Raw genomic sequence first — 18,894 nt, 5'->3', positions numbered from 1 at the left:
GTTGTGCAAAAACCCTGTCTTTCATGATAGAACCAAACATATAGATGTTAGGTTTCATTTTATTAGAGATGTTGTTGAAAAGGGTGAGATTGCATTGCATAAAATTCACACTGATCAAAACCCAGCAGATATGGGCACTAAGTGTCTATCTGTTGATAAATTGCTTTCCTGCATCAAAAAGTTGCACTTTGATTGTGGCTAGCATTGCATGTCCCTCGGATAATATGACCCAGACTTGAGATTTTATTCTCTAGTGTCTGTGGGTCAAAAGACCTCTTTGGCTAATGGACCTTGGTCCTCTGGTGCCTAGAGGCAACCTGGTATTTCCTTGACTAATGAACCTTGTTCTTTGGTGTCTTGGATTTACCTTGTAGGCTGTGATGAAAATACATGTGGACCAAGACTCTCCTCTGTTTACCCAATGTGGTCCAAGGTGGAGTATGTGGGATAAATGGACCCCAATGGTGTTTGGGCTCAGTGAATTAAAAGCTTTGGGCTGATTTAATTCTAGGCCCAGAACTTGTGTAATGGCCCAATTGTTGGTTTGGCCCGTTACTTACCTGGGAGCACTGATTGCTGCCGCGTGGCAACTCCACGAGGATTATGCTCCTGAGCCGTTGATCTGGAGTTGTGTTTGTGTTGTGAGATAAGTCAGATGACTTCTCACATTCTGACCTAGTTGTTCACTCTCTCTCTTTCAGCCTTCGATCTCCGCCTTCTCTCTAGAATTCTCTCTCTCTCATCTCTGTTCTTCGCCGATCTTCTTCTCCGGTGACTTCTTCTCTCTGGTTCTGTGAGTGAAGAGTGTAGATCCGTCAACTCCTGTGTTGATAGATCCAGTTAGCCATTTTGAGCGGTTAAGTTCAAGTCTGGCGGTTTTAGGTGAAGATCTTCGAGCGATTCCTTGAGTGTTGAGAGACTTGTGGCCTCTAGACTTTGCGGAGGTGATTCTGACTTGTGATTGTGATCTCGTGTGAGAGGTAGCCGGTGCGAAGTAGCAATCGGTAGGCTCCTAGGGTTTTGGGGTCTGGTTTGTCTCGCTGTGCTCTCTTGTGACTCGTGGTGAAGATAGAGGAGGTTCTTGGCCCTTGTGAAGTTGCTTGTGCAACCTGAGCCAAAGTCCCGCGGTTTACTCTATCTTGTTTGTTACTTCGGGTTATAGATCCTTTAGGATCTTACTTCTTGTCTTACTAACAATCTACTTGAGTGTGCAGGACGATTACTAAGGATCTAGCTATGGAATCAGAACCGGTCAAGGCTTCTGATTAGTGTTAGGGTTTTCTTTGTAACCTGTAGCATCTATTGATTGTATAGTTCGATTGTATACTCTGAGATCTAGCCATCTCAGATCAATTGCAATAAAGAGGTCCCGGTAATTAGCGAATCCCGAGTGGTCTGATCCCTACAAATTTATTAATTGTTTGCAAAAACAATTGCCAACTCTTTTCAGAATCCAAAGCTTTCTTCTCATGAGTATAATAGATTAATTCTACAGGCTCATAACGACAGGTGACCAATAATCTACATCCATGACCTGATTATATACCATGTTAATAACTTTACACAAAAATAAAGAGAGACTCATAATGCTACTGAACTATTTGTATTTACAATATTCAGTTGATTTTTTATACTCCCTCCTCCCTTAAAAAATAGTAGTTAACTTATCATTTTGGTTCATTTTCAAAATTGGTCTAATGTTATTTTTGGTAAGTTTTTGAGATGAACTAATTCTCCATCAACAATATTCCATTATTTTTTTCTTTTTATGTCTCACACTTATCAATTTCGTCAGTGCACGCCCGAACTTCACATTAGTATGATATTATCCGCTTTGGGCAAAAGCCTCACGGTTTTTCCTTTAATGATGTTCCTTAAAAGGCTTCACACTAATAGAGTGATATAACTATCTAAGGTATTGCTTGCACCTTTTCTAATTCTCCAATGTGGGATATTTCTAATTCTCCAATGTGGGATAGTTTGACCCTCAACAAGGATAAAGAAATAAAGGCAAGCATGCCTAATGACTCAAATAATTTAGGATAACCCGAATTATAATACTGACTCAAGTAACTTGGGACAGAAGGAGTACCCGTTAGAGGAAGATCTAAGTAGATGCAAAACAAATACATTTCTTTTGGCATGTTGTCGAAAACTATGAAATATGGCATTCCCTCCATGTTTTGGCAAATCATCTGTCGAAGACTGCGATTGTCCATTTCCTCGAGCAACACCAAATCCCCATCAAGTCCCACCAACTGCTTCACCAGCTCCACAAGCACCTCGTGAATGCTCGTGTCACGAGACATGCTTACCCACGCCCTGCGGTGCTTGAATTTCCCCACGATGGCCGGATGGTTGTACACTTGTCTAGCAAGAGTCGTCTTTCCCACACCAATCATGCCTTTGATGCACGAAACCAAGGTTTCCGGATTCTCGTTAAGAATCGCCCTGTTAATAAGTTGGACGTCTTTCTCCAACCCCACCACGACACCTTCTTCTGCTTCTTCTTCTGCTTCTTCTTCTTCTTGTCCAACACTGTGCACATCTTCCACTCCAAACTCCGCCACGCGTTGTCTCATCTGCGGCAGAAGGCTTAGGAAAGCCGTTAAGTCAATTTGGATGCGGTAGTCATGAATGTGTATTGTGAGGTCTGCTGAATACTGAGCGATCTCCGCAAAGTCGGCTAGCAAATAACTGAGCCTTTTCCTCTCCCCCGATTCGTTCTCTCTCGAGAAATCCAGCGTCGTTCTCAGCTCATCTACCACCTCTTTCAGCATTTTCTCCACACCGGAATCGATATTTAGCGGCTCAATCAAGACGGATTCGAGTTTGTGTATCGAACCTAAGATGATGGCCTCCGACATGTTTCTGGCTAAACTGCACGTACCAATATTGTAGTAAGATTTTGATGTATGTAGATATAATGAAACGAATCAAGGTAGGTGTCTTTACCACGACATAACCAACGACAGACTCAGGTGGGGTTGAGTGTGGTCGACCGTCAACCAACGACTTCTGCCGGAAAACATCAATATTTTACTTCCGATCTGGTGTAGGTCCAAGAAAATAAGCAAGTTTTTAAAACTCGAGACGGTAAAAATGAGACATTTATTGGCTGACGGAGAGAGTAGTAGAATAATTAAAGATACATCATATCTATTCTACTCTCTCCGTCCCACTGAATATGAAACATTTGCTTTTAGACACATGATTTAATGTATTATTGTTTTGTGAGTAAAGTGGAGATGAAAATAAATTAAAAGAAAATAAAGTACTCACGCTATCCACGATATAAACAATAATTTTGCCATTTTGGAATATCCACAATTTGAAGAATTATTTACTTATTTTTCACTTTTGGTATGCAGACCCATATTTCAATAATTTTTTCCACTCACATTCATTCAAGTTGACCGCATTAACTCTGAAATTAATTTTGTACAAATTATGAAAACTGGCTATGATTTATACAAATTAAATTTAATTTCTACAATGTATAATACATTTCTGAAATTTGCTTTTTTTTTATCGTTTTAATCTTTTTAGACCATTTTTTGTTATCTTTAAAACATAAAAATGGATATGTTAGTAGTCAACTCTAAAAAGCACAAGATAACAATGAATTAAAACTAGTCACCATATTTTTGTTGAGGTGCTGAGATTTGGTTCCTATAATATCCGGATCCAAATAATTCCTTCTTCAAAATAAATCCAACTAAAATCCACATATCATCATAATAACACTATATCTCAAAAATCTTTTTCCATTCTAATTGAAATTTCTAATTGAAATAATTCTTCCCAACTCCTTTCACCCAAGCTTTCTGTAGAAGCTCTAACTTGAGAGATTTAGATTAATTGGAAACTTTTTACCTTTAATTTGGATTGCATAAATTTTACGAAGCCAAGGATTTCAAAATCTATATAAAATAAACATAATCATATGAATCATGTTCATGAAAGTATTCAGATAAAAGAAATTACCATTTTGTAATTATATCTTCTTCTGTTTGCCGGTGGCTGCAGTGATTTTCCGATTCAACTCTTTTCCTTATCTTCGCCGCCGACTGTGATTTGAATGGTAGAGAGTTAGATATCTTTCGGAGTAATTTTGAACAACAAATTCATAGATTTAATATGGTCAAATTGATTGGGAATTAGATAGGAAAAATTTAAAAATATAATAAATAGGTTAGCTGGATTAAGACAATTGCAACAATATGAGCCATCTGAAAGTCAGCAAGTTGTTGCTACTTACATTTATACAATAATTCCTACTTGCAATAATTGGAGTACTATTATTTATGAGGTGATCTTGGCTACTTACATTTATACAATAATTAATAAGATTGAATTTATTCATTTTATTATATTTCATGACAAAAGAAGCACCTTTACCGATGAAATATTCCGCCAGTAATACCCATTTTTTTGTTGGTAAACAGTGTATCGACGAAAATAACTGTCTGCAAATCACTAGTCGAGTAGTCGTTAAATAATTTAATGATCGGTTTTTTTTTTGTCGATAAATGTACAGACGGAAAACCCACCGGAAATGGTCGCCGGTAAACAAAAATTAGACTATCTCGTAAAATCCATTGATAATTAAACTGTTTCCTTAAACTGGAAATCCGTCGCCAAAAATTATATTCCGACACTAAACTGAAAATAAAACTCAAAATCGAAAAAAATTACCGACGGCAAATCCTTCTGTAATCAACTAGAGATTCTTGGTCTGGGTAAACCGCATTTTTGTAGACTTAGTTAATTAATATTTATTTTAAAATTAATATAATATAATTAGAAACCAATCAGGATGAATAAGCGTAAAAATTAATTTATCTAAAGTCATTGTGTTTCCCCATTCAGAACTCAAAAGCAGTTTCCAAATTCATAAACTTATGGTCAACTCTAAAAGTAACATAATTAATTAGGATAAAATAAATAAATAAATTATTTGGCCAATCCAATCCATTGTTCCGATTAGATGCAACGTCAATATATAATCGAAAGTCAAATAATTGGCCAAAATTTAAAATGACTACCACACCCGCACCAGCTAATTATTTTGCTTACATTGCTATGACTGTATAAGCGAGCTAGTCAAAATGAGATAGTTGGTGCTTTACTCCACTTTCGTCGTCCGTACCTTTTTAATGCACAATTGATAAAGTAAAAGACAAATAAAAAAAAAGGTAATAGTGAAGATATACCCAACATGAGAAAGAGCACCAATTGATCGAAAATAATGGTGAAGAAGAAGAACAAGAACATACCCTAGTTGAGGTGCTGGGGTTTAAGAACTGTGAATGAGATAATAAATATTTTATTTCTCAATGTTTTTTGACGCCTAAGAGACTCTATTATTACAGAGTCCCTGCTTGATTCGACTCGTACGACTCGGGAAAAAATCAAGAAGAAAACCGGAGAAGATTTAAATAAATCTAATCCTACATGAGTTGGAAAAATAAGACAAAATCATTAACATATAAGTCCAAGATAATTTTTATTCTAACGAGAATATGCTTTCTCCAACTATATCATAGTTTGATAGGTGATGAAGAGTATAAAGTGTTGGAATGAGGAAATTAATTAATTGGAGAACAAGAAGGCAAGGGAGGAAGTTATACAAGAATAAAGAATGAAATCAATTAAAGATTAACATAAAATTGAAGAACTCCTTGAAAATGAGTCTAAACTTTTAATGATGAATGAAGAGCTCCTTGATAAAAGCCTAAACTTTCAATGAAGAAAAATTGAAGAAGCTCTATGATACGAGCATAAACTGTCAATGGAAATTGAAGAACTCTTAAATATGAGTATAAACTATTTATCAAAGTGCAGATCGTGCAAGTTAAGTATCGAAAAACTCGATACTTAACTTGAGGGGGAGTGTTGGAATGGGGAAATTAATTAATTGGAGAACAAGAAGGCAAGGGAGGAAGTTATGGCAAGAATAAAGAATGAAATCAATTAAAGATTATGGAAAATCAAATAAAAAGGATATTAGTATAATTAACCCAGGTCATTCACAATGTAGTCTTTAAAGATCTCCCCGTCTTTTACTTTCTGCAATAGTATTTTATTTTCCGCATTTTACTTTTCAACATAAAGAAAGTAATTACAAAAGCACAATAACAAAAGGGGATAAAGGGAAAGAATAAACTTACAAAATAAAATTATGGACTAATATCCACTTCCACTATATCAGAGATCAAGCCAGAATTTCTGATCTTTGTTGCAATGTGTTTAGTTGTTACCATCTTTAACTTCCTCAGATATCTCATATAACAAATCTGTTCCGGGAGATTCTCCAAGTGTGGACAATTCTTGATTTCTAGTTCTTTTAGATATCGCATTCCTCCACTTTCAACACGAACATCTCTCAAATTCCACAACTCATTGATGCGTAGGATATCGAGAGAGGGAAAGCTTTGCTTCTCGATTACCATTTCTCGACCAATGTTAGAACACTAATCTCGTCCAAACACGGCATGCTTCTGAAACGAAACCCTCTCAAGATAAGGTTTTCGAGGCTATTGAACTTGGACACTGATGCAAAGAGCTTGCCTACATCTGAGTTTTCATCAACTTCTTCAATGCCCAATTTTTTGAGATGAGTCATTGTCTCCAAGTTTGAGCCCTCATATGCCCAATCATAGATCGAGATGTAGGTTAGGGTTTTCAGATTCTGTAGCGCATCTACTTTGAAAGGCGTCCGATAAATCACATCAGACATGTAGAGATAACGAAGGCTACCCATTTCACATATAATATTTGATACCTCCACCATAAAGTTTAGAGCTACATCGAAAACCTCGAGCCTTTTCAAGTTCCCAAATGAGTGTGGGATCTCTTGAATAAAATTGTTTCTCAATCCCAAATACCTTAACTCGATCAACGTGCCAATAGTTTCTGATAAAGTCTTCATCCCAAAATCTTCCATATCGAGTATCTTGAGGAGTTCAAAATTCTTCCAATAAGATTGGTAATGTATAAATTCATCAACCATATATGTTGCAACTCTCTGTCTTTTTATTCCTCTTAGAGCCCAAATATGTTGCAACTTTTCTTCCCTCATGATTGCATTTTCCTTAAAAAAGGACATATACAAGAAACATGGCTTGAGCTCTTCATCCAATTTATGATACATCGGCTCCAATAACTTCAATGTTTCACTCAAATCAATTGAATCAAAAAGTTCTTCCAATTTCATCCCTGCAAGTCTTTGCCTTGCTTTATCCCTTGCAACATTTACTATAGCTAGTGGCAGACCCCAACATTTTTTCAGCATCTCTCTTCCCTTCCTCTCCAACTCCTTTGAGAATTTGTTCTCTTCACTTGTAAATTTATCAAAGGTTTTTGAAAACAATTGCCAGCTCTTATCAGAATCCAAAGATTTAACCTCATGAGTGTAAAAGATTTCGAAGTTACTTCGATGGCAACTGGTGAGCAACAATCTACTTCCGTTTCCTGATTATATACCATGTTAAGAACTTGATGCAAACAAGGAAACTCAAAAGGCTACTTAACTATGGAATCTTGAATAGGGTTTATAATTTGTTAAAGTGAATTGTCTCACATCAATCAAGTATAGCTAGGTTTAATCGTGAAATCTATCTTGAATTCGCTAATTAAGCACGAAAGATTACTTTAATTATGCCAACAAGTGTCTATTTTAACAAATCCTTATAATAGGTATAATTTGTTAGAATCCTAACACTATAAAAAAATGCAAACTACTGACGGAATTAGTGACGCCATCCAGTAGCTCCACAACTAGTGACAGAACTAGTGACTGAAATCTGTCAGTCACTAACTGGTGACAGATTACTCCGTCATTAATGCCAGGTAGTCGCCTAAAGTTCTGTCATAGTAAATTTAGTGACAGAAAAACCGTAACTAAAACTTTTTACCGACAAGTTTATTATTGACGGATCTGCCCAAACTTGATCTGGCACTAATCTGTTTAGTGAAGAAATTTCACTGATTAGTGATGGATTTTTCCGTCACTAATTGGCGACTGTTTTGTAGTGTTACAGATGATGGAAATTAAAGTGTGGCTACTTGCAACATTTAAGAAAATATGGCAAAATTGTCCCTAGTGTAAAATACATAACCAGCTAGTTCATATCATATAGGATGCTATGTAACGTACCACATGCGACCTAAGTTACAGACAAGTTCTTCATGTTAAAGTAAACTCAATTTATAATACTATATCTAAGTTTTATGTGTGATAAAAGCAGATATATTAACAGTTTAACACACGGAGAGTAGGAACAAAATGAATGCTTTTCATGCCTTGTAAAAGTATTTTAATTTCCATTTCTACCTAATGGTGAATTTAAGCATGCAGAATTACTTCTAACATAAGAAGAAAAAAGACAAATCAAGAAGAATTGAAAATGATAATATACCTTCTCCACACTAAAGCAAGCTAGTGGGGGGCTCGTTGTCCCTTTCGTGACTTAGTTGTATGAAGCCAGTCAGAATGAGTCTTGCGGGGGGTGGTGCATTATAACGAATCTGGCAATTCAGGGTATTGGTGAAGCACCTCAGGGGAAAATTTGGGGTGCCCATTTGCTCCAAAACCTGGCGATGAGTTCCACAAGCACCCCCGGGTTTAAAACTTAGATAACTAGAAAGGGTTATCCATAAACCGGGGCTTGAAGTTTTTTCAATGACGTCCGGATGGTTGTATACTTGTCTGGCAAAGTCGGGGATTCCTGCACCAATCATGCCTTTGATCCGAAACGATGAAGTCCGGCCCTTTTTAAAAATTACTTTATCGACAAGCAGTTCCCCCGTTTTCCAAACCCACCACGATCCTACTTCTCCAACTCTTTGTGGGCTGCTCCCCTTCACCAATTTTCAAACTCCCTCGCACGCTTTTTTTCTCCCTCAGCCAATTTTCGGATAGTGGCCAATGTGGGCAGAAAATGTCATTATCATTACCGAATGTTGTGAAGGGGGTACTGATCTTCGACCCTGCGACAAAGTCAGCAAGCAAATAACTCAGTCGTCCTCACTCAAATTCCTTGTCTTTTAAAAAATCCAGCATCCTTTTTCAACTCATTTATTATCTCTTTAGGAAACCCCCTTTTAACTCCGTCATATTTGAAAACTCTAGATGATTAAATGGGGAGATACAGAATTCCCAGTCTTAGCTTTGAACAATCTCAAGTTGTTGTATTATTAAAAAAAGTTCCCCTCCGGGCATGTTTTTTAGGAAAACTGCATGAAAAAAAATTGTAGTATGATTTTCTAGTATATGATACAATCCTAAACTAGTGGCAAATATAAAGTTGGAGTCAACCATTTACCTTTGATCATGATTTTGGGTTTCCCTATCATGTCTTATCAATTTGATGAAAAAACATGGAAAAAAGTAAGCAAATAGATGGTTTCCCCCCAATGTGGCCCGGGATGTTTTTTTTAAAAAGGGGGAGGGATTGATGCGTTTTCACTTTGGGTTCCATAATTTTAGAATAGATATAACTGGGAGTCAATGATGAAATTCCAGCATGATTGGGGGAAACAAATTATTTTTGGATTTTTATTTATTTCCCAGTTAGTAAATTAGTAGATAAAAATATTACTTGTTTTTTCCCTTTTACCAAATTAGGTTTCCTTTTGTTTTTTTCCTTTTTGTTATTTTCTTTTAAATTTTGTTTTACATAAATTTAGGACTTTCCCTTTTCCTATATAAAGGCCTCATATTGGTGAAAAAACAAACTTTGAATATTAAATTACTTTGAGTTTCTATCTGAAGTTCTCAAAGAGTTTTTATTTTTATGAGTTCAGTTATTCTCTATATGTTTGTGCATTAATTTATCCCAAACCCGGTTTATTATCAAGGGGTGTATGTAGACGTGGGGTGCTTGTGGTGGCGATCGGGGGGAGGATGCGTGATCCCAAAACGAAAAGGCTGCACAAACGGGTCTAACATCAAGAACGACCCAGCAGAGGTTCGAGACCTCCGTGATGACTTGCTCAACGGGGGCTTCAACCAAAATAAATTCAGATTCGATCTTTCTAATCATGACGATGATAGAAAAAACCCCTTTGCTCGTGAGAAAAGGAGCGGAAAAGGGGACATGGGTGACCCTAGCACGGAACGACAGGGGTTTGAGATTGAATTTAGGGTAAGACTTTTTTGAGTTCATTTTTTGGGTTAAATAAATAAACTTTTCAATCAAGAACATCTGTGAAAACAAGAAGGCCAAGTTGGTTCTACAAATTGAAGAAACAGTTTAGGAGAGGGGGGAAAGAAAGACAAAATTTTTGGGAAAAAAAAAACTATTGTAAATTTTTTTTAACATTGCATGATCTTTAATTGAATCCATTTTTATGGGACAACAAAAGGGAAAGGCTATATTTTTAGGGGCCCAAAAAAAGACACTTTTTACTCTAATTGAGATTTTAATATTCTCCGTCCCAAGAAAAATGACTATATTCCCGTTTTAAAGTACTTAAAGAAAAGAATAACAGAATACCTTTTATTGTGTTTATATCTTGTTATCTTTGCCGGAGTGGATTTGATTTTCCGATTCAACTCATTTCGGTATGTTCGCCGGAGAGTGTGATTTGAGAGGTAGAGAGAGTGATATCTTTCAGAGATGGAAGTAATTCTGAACAACAAATTCATACTCAAATTGAATGGAAATCAATTAAATGGAAAAATAAAATATGGTAACTAGTTATATAATAATATAAGCCATGTGAAAGGAAGCTAGTGGATGCAGAGTTGCATAATTAATTAGGATAAAATAAATTTAAATTAATTAGATGATTTCTGCCCGATGCAGCCAGCTGCTATTATTGTTGTAAATTAATCCAATATTGTACTAAATCATTTTATTAATTTCGATAGCACAATATATATAATCGAAAGTCAAATTGTCGGCCGTAATTTAAGATCACTGTCACACCTAATCCTCAGCGCAATTATCTCCTAATCCAGCATAATTATAATTATCCTTGAGTTATTATAATGATGAGAAAAATAATTCAGCTGAAGATCTCAATTGCACATCCAAAACCTAAATAAAAGTAAAAAAAATCATATATTTGAAGAAAAATAGGAAGAAGTAAAGCCTTGAAAACTCCTATAAACTCTTAAACCTCAATTCTCAACAACTAATTACTTATTATAATCATTCATAGGCAGCTATAGAGTGGAATTGAAAAGAAAAATAAAAAATAGGAAAAAAAGAAAACAATAAAATTTTTATTTTTAAGGGATGGATCAAAATGACACTAGTTTATGTTTTTAAAGGATGGAGGGATTATTTGCATTTATAGTTCATGTGCTTGTGTCTTTAATGAACTTGCGCTACGTGGAATTTTTTCATTTGTAAAATGGCAAGTTTCCAAATAAGACATCATGTACATTTCGTTGAGCAGTTGGAGAATTTCTTAGATATCAGTTTTTGCTGAGAAGAATTTGATGGATTGTGTTGGGCCAACCAACCTGTCTCACTTAAGAAGAATGTAAAGGAGTTGACTCATAATAACTTCGTAGGCCATCACCGACAATTTACACCAAATCCAAACTCAGAAGGAATTGAATCAAGCGATTCAACTGCCATTTGCATTCCGCCATTCCGGGAAAGAACAGTCAAAGAAAGCCGGAATCGAGCTTATGAATCTGTTGGCAATTGAACCTAAAAATATAACTTATAACTGTCCCACATCGGTGTCAAGATAAAACTGAAACTAGTATATAAGTCTCATGGGCCCCTCCTCCTATTACCAATTGGTTTTAGGATGGAACTCATGGATTTCTATCATGGTATCAGAGCGGGTCACCGACTGTGGGTTGAATTTGACTGACCCAGTAGTATATCTGGGCCGAAATCGAAAAAATGACTGACCCAGCAGTATAGTAGCACGTCTACCTTCAAAGGCTTTCGGTAAATCACATCAGACATGTAGAGATAACGAAGGCTACCCATTTCATTGATAATATTTGGCAACTCCACCAATGTGGGATCTCTTGCAGGTAATTGTTCCTCAATCCCAAATACCGTAACCTAGTCAATGTGCCGATAGTTTCTGATAAAGTCTTCACCCCAAAATCTTCCATGTCGAGAATCCTGAGTAGCTCAAAACTCTTCCAATAGGACTGACTAGCATCGTCCAAGTAGCGACCACCACCATGAAAGATAAGAGAAACAAGATGTTTGTTGTCTTGATTCGTGGAGTGATTAAACTTGTCTCTTCCACAGTGGATAACACGATGACGAGGATTTTGAGAGTGCCGATTAATTCCATTGCTCCTTAGGATCTCAAAGCCGATTTCCTCCTCTGCTTTTTTTATGGATAGCTCATAGAGTAGAGGATTGATGCGATACCTGAAAAATTCAGAATCGTTCACGTATTCAATAATGGATTCACAAAGTAATTCATCTATACACGATCGTAACATGTGCATGCACTCTTCATTGGCCATGTATGGAATAGATCTTTCTGTGTTTAATCCGATTGCAGCCCAAATATGTCCCAACTTTTCTCCCCTTATTGTTGCATTTTCCTTCAAAAAGGACATATGCAAGAAACATGCCTTAAGTTGATCATCCAAGCTATGATAGACCGGCTCAAACAACTTCAATAATTCACCCAAATCAATTGAATCAAAAAGTTCTTCCCATTCAATCCCTGAAAGCCTTTGCTTAGCTTTCTGCCTTGCAACATCTATTATAGCTAGCGGCAAGCCCCCACATTTTTTCAACATATCTTTCGCCTTCCTCTCCAACTCCTTTGAGAATTTGTTCTCATCACTTGTAAATTTATCGATTGTTTTTGAAAACAATTGCCAGCTCTTTTTAGAATCCAAAGGTTTCATCTCGTGAGTATAAAAGTCGTCTTCTGTAATCTGATAGCGACTGGTGGTCAACAAATTACATCCACGGCAGCCTGGTTATATACCATATATTAAGAACTTGATGCAAAAAAGGTAGACTTAGAAGGACACTAAACTATATTAAGAACTTGATGCAAAAAAGGGAGACTTAGAAGGATACTAAACTATACTCTCTCCTTCCTACATTACTTGAGGCGTTTCTTTTCGGCATAAAGTTGTGTTTAATGACTTAAATAAAGTAGATGAGAGAATAAAGTAAAAGAAAAAATAAAGTAGGTGAGATTAAATGTTTTGTTTTTAGCTAAAAGAAGAAATGACTCAGGTAACTTGGGACAACCCAAAATTGAGTACGACTCAAGTAACTTGGGACAGAGGGAGTTATAAGAACTTGATGCAAAAAAAGGGAGACTTAGAAGTATGACAATTTACACTAATAAGTATAAGTATGAATTGACATTAATAAAACAAGAGTAACAAAATATGAATTTGGTCCAAAACATTCATTTTTTGAATAACAGGTCCATAGCAAATGAAAATGTCGACGAAGTAGTCCTTTTTTTGACAGTTCCATAAAAAAACTAACGGTCAACGCAAATTGCACATTGCACAGGCATGACCGTTAGTTTTTTTACGGAACCATCAAATAAGGACTACTCCGATAAGGATTTCATTTGTTATGGACCTGTTTTTCGAAAAGTGAATGTTTTAGACCAAATTCATATTTAAGTCATATGTTTAGGACCAAAATTGACCTTTACTCATAAAACAAATTAATTTGATTTCTACTAAATGTTAATAAGTTTAAGCATGCAGAATTAGTTCTAAGATAAGATATAAAAGCGAACATACCTTTGTATGGAAGACCATCTAATATGGATCGCAGCCACATTCCTTTCGGCACATTGTCGAGAACTATAAAATATGGCATTCCTTTTAGCTTTCCCCAAAGCATATTTTGGAGACTCAGGTTGTCCATTTCATCCAACGTCAATGGATCTTCGACATGTTCCCCCAACTTCTGTATCAGTTCCACAAGCACTTCATGTGCACTTGTGTCACTACTAGAAATCGTTACCCAAGCACGGAGCTTGAATCTTTCAACGATGTCTGGATGGTTGTACACTTGTCGGGCAAGAGTCGTCTTCCCGGCACCAATCATGCCTTTGATACATGAAATCACGAGGCGCGGCCTCTCATTAAGAACGGCTTTACCAAGAATCACTCTATCGATAATCTGTTCCACGTCTTTCTCCAACCCCAGCACGACACCTTCGTCTCCAACACTTTGTGAACTACTCGCCCCCTCGCCATCTCCAAAATTCATCATGCGCTTTCTTGTCTTCTTCATCCATTCTAGGACATAATACATCTCTTCATAGAAAGAGAGCTTAAACATGGATATGTTGTCTTTTGACACTTGAGCTATCTCAGCAAAGTCAGCTAGCAAATAATTTAGCTTGCTCCTCTCTCCTGATTCTCTCTCTCTATAGAAATCCAACGCCATTCTCATCTCATGTATAACCTCTGAAACGTGGCTTTTGCGAGAAGTCATGGAGGCCTCCGAGATATCTCTGTATCTGTCCTGCGTTGTATCCTCAGACTGCAGAAAACTTTCCAGATTCTGTATCACCTCTAAGATGAAGGCCTCCGACATGTTTCTAGGAAAACTGCTGTCTGCACGTAACAAAATTGTACTCCCTCCGTCCCACAAAAGATATCACACTTGTGGGACGGCACGAGATTTTAGGAGATTTTATTTGTGTGTTAAATAGAGAGAGAAAATATAATTTTTATATTCATGTAAGAGAGCTTTTTCCAAAAATGGAAATGTGACATCTTTTGTGGGACAAACTAAAAGGAAAATGTGACATTTTTTTTGGGACGGAGGGAGTAATATTTTGTATGAAAAAAACGAATTAAGGATTAGCATATGGGGGTGCGTTAAAATGACAACACCTCTTAAAGTGACTGTGACACCACGCTACACTGCAATATTATAAACGCTACTCTTCAATCTATTGATAATCTATTGATTGCAGTCTAGCGTATTGGATATTGCAGACGGGCAAAAATTGCAATCTAGTGTATTGGATATTGGATATTGCAACCCGAGAATATATTCATAAGATTGGTGGAGTCTACAAATATATTTAGATCTGGATCCATGTTACTTCTATTTCAAATAAATCCTAAATGTACTAAAATCCACATAACATCATCATAATCATTCAGACCAATATTATACAACACAATAATCCATAAAAAATATCTTCTAATTCTAAATTGGAAAGTTATTAACTTTAATATGGATTACATACATTTTATGAAGCCAAGGATTATAAAAATCTACATAAAACAACATAATCATGTGAATTTGAAACTACTTAAAGAAAAGACCATAGCACCTTATTTTCGTTCTTACATCTTCTTATCTTTGCCGCTGTGGATTTGATTTTCCGATTCAACTTATTTCCTTATCTTCGCCGGCAAGTGTGATCTGAGAGGTAGAGAGTGTTATATGTTTCAGAGTTGAAAGTAATTCTGAACAACAAATTCATAGACTCAAATTGAATGGAAATTAAGTCAATGGAAAAATAAAATATGATAAATAGTTTATAGTTGGCTTATACAATTACAATAATATTAGCCATGCAAGTGGATGCAGTCACATAAATCATAAAGTCGTATAATTAATTAGAATAAAATAAATTAAAATTAATTAGATGATTTCTGACCGATGCAGCCAGCTGCTATTATTGTTATAAATTAATCCATTCTACTAAATCATTTTACTAATTTCGATAGCACAATATATATAATCGCATGTCAAATTGTCGGCCGTAATTTAAGATCACTGTCACGTCACATCTAATCCTCAGCGCAATTATCTCCTAATCCAGCATAATTATAATTATCCTAAGCCAGTCAAAAATGGTATTTTTGTTTTAAAAAACCATAACTATAATGATGAGAAAATTATAATTGAATAAACTCTTCAAAATTGGGATTGATTTTCCAATTTTCCCATTCCCTTCAAACAATCACACACAATAAATTGAAATTTCAAACAATCACACCACAATAATTCAGCTTAAGATCCCAATCGCACACATCCAAAACCCAAATAAAAGTAAAAAAAAAAAAAAAAATCATATATGTGAAGAAAAATACTCCCTCCGTCCCAAGATAAGTGACCACAAATTTTTCGGCACAGGATTTAAGGAAATGAGGTTTTATTAGTGAAATGAAAAATGAATAATGTAAGAGAGTTAATAAAGTGGAAATAAAAAGTAAGAGAGAGGATTAAAAAAAAAAGAAATGAGTCACTTATCTTTGGACGTCAGGAAAAAGTAAAGCCTTGAAAACTCCTATAAACTCTTAAACCTCAATTCTCAACAACTAATTACTTATTATAATCATTCACAGGCAGCTATAGAGTGGAATTGAAAAGAAAAAAAAAAAAATAGGAAAAAAAGAAAACAAAATCGAGGAAATTGAAAGCTAACCAGGCGCAGGAGTAAATTCGAAATCTCGACGGTGAAGAAAGCCCCAACTTGGATGATTAGCTCAAGAAAATCTTCCTTGGAATTTTGCAAAAACAATGTAAGAATAGAATTGAATTGGGGAAACTGAAGCACAAGATCCTACCGTAGACAGAAAAGAGGGCATTTTGATTTTTTTCTGATTTTACACAAATTTGTATTCCACCGTTTTAAACCCAACTTATTTTGGATAAATTGTGTTTTTCTATGAATTTTGAAATGAATTACGCCCACTTAAATTTTACTACTGAGGAGAGCATTTAGTCGGTGTCTTTGTGTCGCGACAAAACTGATTTTTTAAGAAATGAAAAAATGTACTTATTTCGATTTTAAGAAATGTTAAAGAAAAGTGAGTGAAATGTAGGGTGGAATATTTGTATATATTAGTTTTAAATAAATCGTGGGTGGAATGAATTAGTGGAAGATGTGACCGTATAACTATCTATAATAAAATGAACCGAGACTCCTATTCGCCGACGGACTAAAAATGGAAAAACGAGATTCCTATTCGTGGACGACGGGAGTACATCCGAGCACGATCCCAGCCAATGAGCCATAACAAAATCAAACTATAATTCATTATACTCCTCCATCTTTGAGAAACAGAAATTTTTAGAACAACGCAAATTTTAATACATAATTGATAAAATAAAAGAGAATTAGAAAAAAAGTTTTCCTTCCGTCCCAAGGAAGATGACCCTTTCCTTGGGTGACATGGGAATTTATGCAACTTCATCTTATATGTGAACTGGAGAGAGTAAAGTAAGAAAGAAAATAAAGTAGACATAAGATATTTTCATTTTTAGTAATGAATCATCTTGGTTGGGACAAACCAAAAAGAAAAGTGAGTCATTTTTAGTGGGACAAAAGGGAGTAATAAGTAGTCCGGAGAATATGTCCTATCTTATTAAAAGTAATTTTTTCCCCTAAAACATAAAGTTTTTATTTTTAAGGGACGAACCAAAATGAAAATTGTTTCTGTTTTCCGAGGACGGAGAGAATATTTACATTTATAGTTCATGTGCTTGTGTCTTTAATGAACTTGCCCTGCTTGATTCGACTCGTACGACTCGGGAAAGAATCAAGAAGAAAACCCGAGAAGATTTAAATAAATCTAATCATAAATGAATTCGAAAACAAGACAAAATAACTAACAAATAATTACAAGGAAATTATTAATAACGAGAACTAAAATCATCGTATCTTGACTCTGATGTCCTAACAAAAGGCGGGTAGCTTGACATCTGAATTACAAAACACACAATAACAGAAGGGGATTATGGGAAAGAAGAAAAAGTATAACAAACAAAATATATAAACTTACAGAGTAAAATTATGGACTTATATCCACTTCCAGTATATTAGAGAACAGGCTCGACTTCCTCATCTCTTTTGCAATGCGATTAGTTGTTACTATCTTTAACTTCTTCAGCAAAAGCATCGACTCAATCTCTTTCGGGAGGGTGTACAAGAAGGGACAATTCTTGATTTCTAGTTCTTTCAAAGATGTTGCTCCATTGAACCGAATATCACTCAAATTCCACATCTCATTGATGCACAGGACACAGAGCTCAGAAAAGCTGTCCTTCCCGAACACCATTTGTCGACCAATGTATGCATTTCGCATTCTGATCGTTGATAAACTAGGAATTCCCTGCAATACTAGCATTGGGTCTTCTTCAAGACAAGTATTAATGGCACTTGGTAGCCTAGAGTTCGAGTTCACGGAGGTTACCTAGAACCCGTATCTCATCCAAACATGGCATCCTTTTAAAACGAAATCCTCGCAAATTAAGGCTTACCAAGCGCTCAAACATAGCAACTGATGCAAAGAGCTTGTTGACATCTGAGTTTTCATCAACTTCTTCAATATCCAATTCAAAAAGACTAGACATCTTCTCCAAGCTCGAGACCTCATATCTCCAATCATAAATCGAGATGTAGCTTAAGCGCTCAAGATTCTGTAGCACGTCTACCTTCAAAGGCTTTCGGTGAATCACATCAGACATGTAGAGATAACGAAGGCTACTCATTTCATTGATGATATCCGGCAACTCCACCATAAAGTTTTGAGCTATATCGAGAACCTCAAGCTTTTCCAAGCCCCTAAAGGAGTGTGGGATCTCTTGTATGTAGTTGTTCCTCAATCCCAAATACCGTAACCTAATCAATGTGCCGATAGTTTCTGATAAAGTCTTCACCCCAAAATCTTCCATGTCGAGCATACTAGTAGTTCAAAACTCTTCCAATAGGACTTACTAGCATCGTCCAAGTAGCGACCACCTCCATGAAAGATGAGAGAAACAAGATGTTTGTTGTCTTGATTCGTGGAGTGATTGAACTTGTCTCTGCCACAATGGATAACACGATGACGAGGATTTTGATGGATAGCTCCTTAGGATCTCAAAGCCGATTTCCTCCTCTGCTTTTTTTAAACTTGTCTCTGCCATAATGGATTCACAAAGTAATTCATCTTTATGT

At 35.9% G+C, this 18,894-nt stretch overlaps 3 protein-coding genes across 3 annotated transcripts; all 3 read right to left on the bottom strand.

Moving 5' to 3' along the window:
- Positions 1-1,910: 1,910 nt before the first annotated feature.
- Positions 1,911-4,083, bottom strand: LOC125198110 (putative disease resistance protein At1g58400). Its single transcript, XM_048096550.1, has 3 exons — positions 3,988-4,083; positions 2,956-3,050; positions 1,911-2,880 (listed from the first exon to the last, which is right to left on the bottom strand). Exons 1-3 carry the CDS (start codon positions 3,988-3,990, stop codon positions 1,911-1,913), a joined length of 1,068 nt encoding a protein of 355 aa, XP_047952507.1. The 5' UTR covers positions 3,991-4,083.
- A 2,365-nt stretch (positions 4,084-6,448) lies between these two features.
- Positions 6,449-15,373, bottom strand: LOC125198109 (probable disease resistance protein At1g59620). The gene is made up of 5 exons (XM_048096549.1): positions 15,277-15,373; positions 13,721-14,593; positions 11,960-12,924; positions 7,747-7,870; positions 6,449-7,476 (listed from the first exon to the last, which is right to left on the bottom strand). The coding sequence occupies exons 2-5, from the start codon at positions 14,523-14,525 to the stop codon at positions 6,449-6,451; spliced, it is 2,922 nt and encodes a 973-aa protein (XP_047952506.1). The 5' UTR covers positions 14,526-14,593; positions 15,277-15,373.
- Positions 15,374-17,746: 2,373 nt separating this feature from the next.
- LOC125198111 (disease resistance protein RPH8A-like) lies at positions 17,747-18,629 on the bottom strand. Its single transcript, XM_048096552.1, has 2 exons — positions 18,216-18,629; positions 17,747-18,148 (listed from the first exon to the last, which is right to left on the bottom strand). The coding sequence occupies exons 1-2, from the start codon at positions 18,627-18,629 to the stop codon at positions 17,747-17,749; spliced, it is 816 nt and encodes a 271-aa protein (XP_047952509.1).
- Between the last annotated feature and the right edge of the window lie 265 nt (positions 18,630-18,894).

Source organism: Salvia hispanica, unplaced genomic scaffold (assembly GCF_023119035.1).
Source record: "Salvia hispanica cultivar TCC Black 2014 unplaced genomic scaffold, UniMelb_Shisp_WGS_1.0 HiC_scaffold_1210, whole genome shotgun sequence".
Lineage (NCBI taxonomy): Eukaryota > Viridiplantae > Streptophyta > Magnoliopsida > Lamiales > Lamiaceae > Salvia > Salvia hispanica.
Note: the sequence above shows the minus strand (reverse complement) of the source record. Positions and strands in the feature narration are given on the sequence as shown.